Below are 6,000 nucleotides of genomic sequence, written 5' to 3' on the forward strand. Positions count from 1 at the left end.
CGGTTAAATATCGGCATCGGTATCGGTTCCAAAAATTATTGGTGAGTACATCGGCATCTGTGCCTTCATCTGTTCAGCTCAGGCTACAGAAGCGAGTACGATGCATAGGACACACGGTTCTGTGCAGGTTATTTTGCTTGAGGTGCCACCATAGTAATGTATTGCAACATTCATGATGTGTAGGGAAATCCATTAAAAACCATATGAAAAACTCTTTACCTGTGTTGCTTATTTAACTTTCTTGGAACTTATTGATTTTAAAGGCTCATTTCCTTAATTGTGCAGACAATGAAGGCTTTTGTAATCAATGGGTTCCAAGTAAGTTAAACTAAGCAACACATGTATAGAGCTTTTTGTGTGATTGTAACTTTGCCAGTTTTTCATATTATATTTTGTTTTTTCATCTCTTTTCAGAAAATCAGTGACATAGATTAACACAAAAATGATTCAGTATTAGAGGAGTACTTGCATTGTAAACTGGCATCTGTACTAGGTATGTAGTTTTTCTTTGTAGATGTTAAATAGTGGTGCATATCTTTGTTATTTACAAGACTCATTATACATTAAATATCTGCTGATAAATGCAATATATTGTTTTTATGGTCCAAAACCATGAAACAAGCCACAGGAGGCATGTTGGGTAGAAAAGTGTATTTAACTTTGGCCCACTTTTTTAAAATGTATATTGATTTTTTATTGATGTCTGTGTGATTTATCATGAATATACCTTTACAAAATTGTATGGTGTACTGATGAAGGGTGATGAAAGATGATGGAAATAGATCTCAATGTGAATGATAACTTCTATATATGTATGTATTACAAGCAATATGCAATATTTGCTCTCCTTACTGTTCTTCAGAATTTGTGTATTTGAAAATGATTACAAAGTGCCAATTGTGTTTTGAAATATTGTCATAGAACCATTTGTGCCTTATGCCTATATAAATCTTGTTATATTTTCTAAAGATTTTTTATGTGTCATTTATAAACTGAGTGTTCGTTGCCTAAATAAAAATTGTAGAAATATCTGTATTTAAAATGTGAATATTTAGAGATTTGCTTTGTGAACTGAGAAAATGTACAATTCTTTGTATTTTAAAACTGTGGTAGCTGACTCTGGTTGAAGTCAGATTTACTTTTATGTAAGGTTTTAAATGTGTTTGGAAATCAGTTACTGTTTTGTATTCGTTTTGTAAGATTTTTATAAACCCAAAACCAAAATGAACTAATTTGGAAAAAGTATAGAAATTTGTAAAATAAATCCAGAATTTACTTTTATTTTCGGGTCATTCCTCATGAACAATAATTTCTGCTTATTGTTAAGTAGAATATGAAATCTTATGAATTACACTAAATTAGTTTAGTTAAATTAGACCACAGAGGCTTGGAATTCACCAGAAGCAGGTTTCGAATCCCATATACATGTTCCATGTGTACATCAATAATGCGCCCATGTTTTGAAGCACACATCCCAGTTGAGTGGCATCTGCGGCTTTTTGGGACAAATGCAGAAAAAACATCCACTAATGCATTGTGAAACTGTGATAAAGCCAAAAATACACGAGTATGTTCCATACTGCAAAACAACCATGCTCAACGAAATAACACGTTGTAGGCCAACAGAGATATTTTTACCATTCCATTCTTCGTTTAATTAAATGTATAGGGATGTTCAGAAAAACATTGCTGAAAATGCTGTCTGGGTAGGGGAAAAAGCAAACAAGTTTCCTTATTAAATATTTTTTTCTGTCACGGCTACAACATGAAAAGCAGTGACGTGCACTGAGGAGTAGCTAGTCTAGCAGAGATAGATAATCAATCTCGCATCTCGAATTATATTCAAATCACAATATTTATTGTTTTGTTGAAGCCACAGTTCATATGCAACACTTCTTTCACGCCCTTCTTGTCCCTCGGTGCGATCAGCGGCCTAGCTCGCTCTTTCTCCACCTCACAGTTCCAGGTAGAAACAGGTTTCCGAAGGGAAAGGGAAGATTTCTGCTTTTACCTCCCTTTCCCCCTCGCCCCCGCTGCAATGGTTGAAAGCCCGTGCTTTCAGGTCCCCCGGTCTATCTCCTATAGGACAGATAGGGGATTGGTTTCCATTCGATTCCTTTGTAAATTCTCTAGCGAAAATTTTCTGCAGTACTTACGATCTCTGTATTTACACAACATTTTACTTGTACAATATGTATGTATATTATGGGATGTTCTTTTATTATTTATGCAATTGAAACGTCTTATGTGCAGACAAAAATATTATGCTTTTTTAAAATATGGAATAGGCTATGTAATGATTAAATAACAAATATTTGCTCACGCTCTCTCTCACTCTCGTTTTACTAGTGTTTTATTTAAATATACTAATCTCTTGGCCTCCAATAAAAAAAAATGGATAAGCTAAACAACCATAAATACGGATGTATTTATTTGGGCAAGTGAACGCGCGTTCTAATTCTTGTTGTTGGTTTGGTTTATTTTACTTCGCTTTTCTGCCACATTTCGTTGTCGTGAAAATGAGGATGAGTGATGATATGATGAAACTAATGAAGGGACCTCACAAAGAACAATTCAGGCCGTAATTCGTGCCGAGCGTGCATTCTTGTTCCTGTGTGTTGTACTCTGCCTGCAGTGAATAATGAAAAAATTAGAAATGAAAAATGTATCCCAGAACTCAAAAAGCCAAATGAATATCATTGAAGAAAGTAGAAAAAAGGTTTGTTTTGTTACCCATCGCTTTTTCTAGCTCTATAGATTTAATCGGAAAAAGTAGCTAAGAGCTTGGAAAGTCGTGAGGGACAATCATAAACAGAGAATTGTAGGCTCCTGATTTCACAGTGCCCTGCAGATGCACTGGGAGGAAATTATTTGTATTTTCTTCTCTCTTCCATCGCTTTACCTAATTTCTGCCATGACGATGAACGTTGATTAAATTAAACGGGTGAAGAGTGGTTGCAAAGAAACACTCATGCAAAGGCCAGGGCTCGAGCCCAGATCCTTCAGTAACGATATCGTGAGATGGGGAAATTAGGGAAATCAAGCAATGCAAATTTTTTGGAAAAACGTTAATCATATATAAAGATGGTATTTCAAAAATTCAATTGAAAATTACTACTCAGGACAAATGCAGTTTGCTTTGCCGATACCCACGTATCTGAATGGTTAGCGCCTTCCTCTCATGTTTGTTGTCGGCCGACCTCCGTGGGGAGTGCAAGTGGTCCCGGATCTGTACCCGATGGAGGTATATAGTGGTTCGGATCCCACATTAAATTATAGGTCTAGTCCCGATTAGCCTTTCTGTGTATAAAATGGACTTAAAACATCAAATCAACCAACCGTGGGGGAACGGTTACCACAGCACGCTACGACACCAGGAGTTCCGGGTTCGAACCCCTACCTGGACATGGGTGTTCTTTGTGTTTGTCCCTTCATTAATTTTGTCATATCATCTTCGCAATTAACCAAATGTATCAAAGAAGGGAATCAAATCAAATCATTCATTGGTTGATTGTTTGATTTGGTTTATTTTACTTCGCTTTCCACCATATTTGGCTAATCGCGAAGAGGATACGATAAAATTGATGAAGGGACACACAAAGGTCACCCATTGCCAAGCCGAGATTCAAACCCGGCATCTTTGGCTCAGTAGTCAAATCAAATCATTTTTTATTTTCGAAAGTGGGTGGAAGTTGTGTACAATTTGTTGTAGTCATTCCTAACTTTGCAATTTTTCCTGTATTTGACATTCTTCTTTTAGGAATACTGGGCCCTAAAAAAAGGGGGGGGATTATGACCCGTTGGGCATGCCACTCATTGCTACCCCAAGTGTCGACGTCACCGCACGTCACTGATGAAAAGACCGGTAATGTTCCTACAACAATCCCAAAAACTAATTTTAAATAATAATTGCTCCCCACATACTGTCCCAAACCTACCATAGCTACATGCGCCAATTGTTGAACAGTCACAGAAACTTGTGGTTGTAATGGTTCCATTTAAAATCATTGCTTGCTACAACCCAGGAGCATTCGTGATTATACGTCTGCTGCATCTCTGAGGCTTTGGATCATTTCCTCGAAGACTCTGGCATATCATTCATTTCATATTACTGAACTCCCTGCACGTTGTAGGATGATTATAATGCCAGAATCAGCGAGCCTCCGGAGGAAAACAATATACTGAGAACAAGCAATTAAAGAATTAAATTAATGATTAAGATATTGTCTCAGGATATCAGCCACGTTAGTTTCTGACACTGTTCAAAACTTTCGAGAGATAACGTCACTCATCTTCAAGGATTGAAGATGAAAGTAGACAGCTCCTGAATGCTGCTTTCTCCCCCTTTGTAGCGGTACCAGTCAGGCATTATGCTAGAATAGACTCACCACTCCCCCCCTCCCCCCGATCCCTGGCTACTTCTCTCCTCCTGAGTTGTCATTTGCCTAGCAATGACTAACACTGGTTTTATCTGTGCATAATTTGACCAATCATTTTGATAAGTAAACAATTAGCATTATATTGCACTGAAATATAACAGCTGCTGGTAAAAAAAAATGTTTCCACCCGAGATTTAATTTTGGAAACAAACATCTGTTCTACCTTTACCTTGACATCTCCACTTTAACCACACATTGCAGCTCCAGATTAGTTCAAACTGAATATTATGAACGACAGATATATTATTTGCAACGTGATTTTGTCAGAATGTCCAGCTCATAAGCTAGGAAGCAAAGACAATTGTATAAGGTGTGTAGAGTTGTTTTAAAGACCTTGAGACATATCTCCCTAATAGTGGAAGTTGGTTTTGTGAATATTACCATTTTCCTAAAAAAATTATGAAACTCGTCCATAAACTTTCAAAAATATTAAAATTCCCACCGACACAGTTGGTAAGGAAACATAACACTGGCAACCCTGAGCAGAGGCAAAAGAGTGCTAGTGCTAGAAGTTGTTATGCTTAGGGGGTTTGAAGCTGATGTTGAAGAATGTGATCTTCAACCATCGATTCAAAAAAACGAATACTAACTTGACACTTGCATTTCCATGTTCAATTTATTGGCTTCTCCTTCATTTACAAAGTGCATTCAAGTTGTAAGATCTCCTAATTTTATTTTCAGGAATGGATAAAGGTGGAAACATACAGGTTGTTTTCAAAGACGGTGACATTGATGAAGGTTTTGTGAGGCAGTTTTCAGCATCAATAGCTTATAGAAGGCTTGTGGTGCTGACTGACATTGGAAGAGATTTTGATACTAAAGTTGAGGACATTCACACTCCAAAAACAGCACCTTTCGTCGTCACTTATGTGCGATGATATCCATTGGCATTCATTGTCAGTTGAGTGAAACATGTGGAGAAAGAAAGTCATGGATGTGAAGGAAAAAAATGTGCAGAAGTTCGAAGAAGAAAAAATGAACCGAAGCAGCCACAGCCACACATGCTCCAACAACATGATCGTATGAGTGCAAAAAGTGGTTATGGATGGGGGACCTCCAATTGACTTTGGAGGATATTGCCTCCAACTGTGGATCTGCATACACAATGAGAAAATGCAGAAAATTATCTCCTTTCACAAACTTCATCACCAAGGAATGAACACTTTTCTTCAGGTCCACAATGACATCCCTGCATGTTTCACTCAACTGACAATCAATTTGTCTCATCCCATGCATGTGAAGACAGCGAATGAAACACTACTCTTGAAACATACGTCTGAAATGTTTCCAGCATCAGTCAGCACCATGAACCTTCTATAAGTCGGACAATGCTGCCAACTATCTCACACAACCTTCATGCTTACGTTTCTACATTGCCTCTCATGTTGAATACACCTCGTACAATATTTTTAAACTATTCCAGCAACTTACTGTAGTACTACCATGTAAGCAACCCACAGTGTGACACTGTTTTGACTTGCTGCATACATTCATAACACTTTTTTGGTGGAACTTTTCGATTTTGGCCCCAAGTTACACCCATGATGTCGACAGTGCCTCC

General features: G+C 37.5%; 1 protein-coding gene across 5 annotated transcripts in view; it reads left to right on the top strand.

Moving 5' to 3' along the window:
• Positions 1-1,258, top strand: part of Klp67A (Kinesin-like protein at 67A) — a 92,840-nt gene extending 91,582 nt beyond the window's left edge. For all 5 annotated transcript variants that reach the window (XM_083126398.1, XM_083126396.1, XM_083126402.1 and 2 more), the window contains one exon: positions 415-1,258. In XM_083126398.1, coding sequence (XP_082982524.1) covers positions 415-425 — 11 coding nt within the window. In that variant the 3' untranslated portion in view covers positions 426-1,258. The remainder of the gene's footprint in view (positions 1-414) is intronic.
• The last annotated feature ends 4,742 nt before the right edge of the window (positions 1,259-6,000 follow it).

Source organism: Lepisma saccharinum, chromosome 8, assembly GCF_977018435.1.
Source record: "Lepisma saccharinum chromosome 8, izLepSacc3.1, whole genome shotgun sequence".
Lineage (NCBI taxonomy): Eukaryota > Metazoa > Arthropoda > Insecta > Zygentoma > Lepismatidae > Lepisma > Lepisma saccharinum.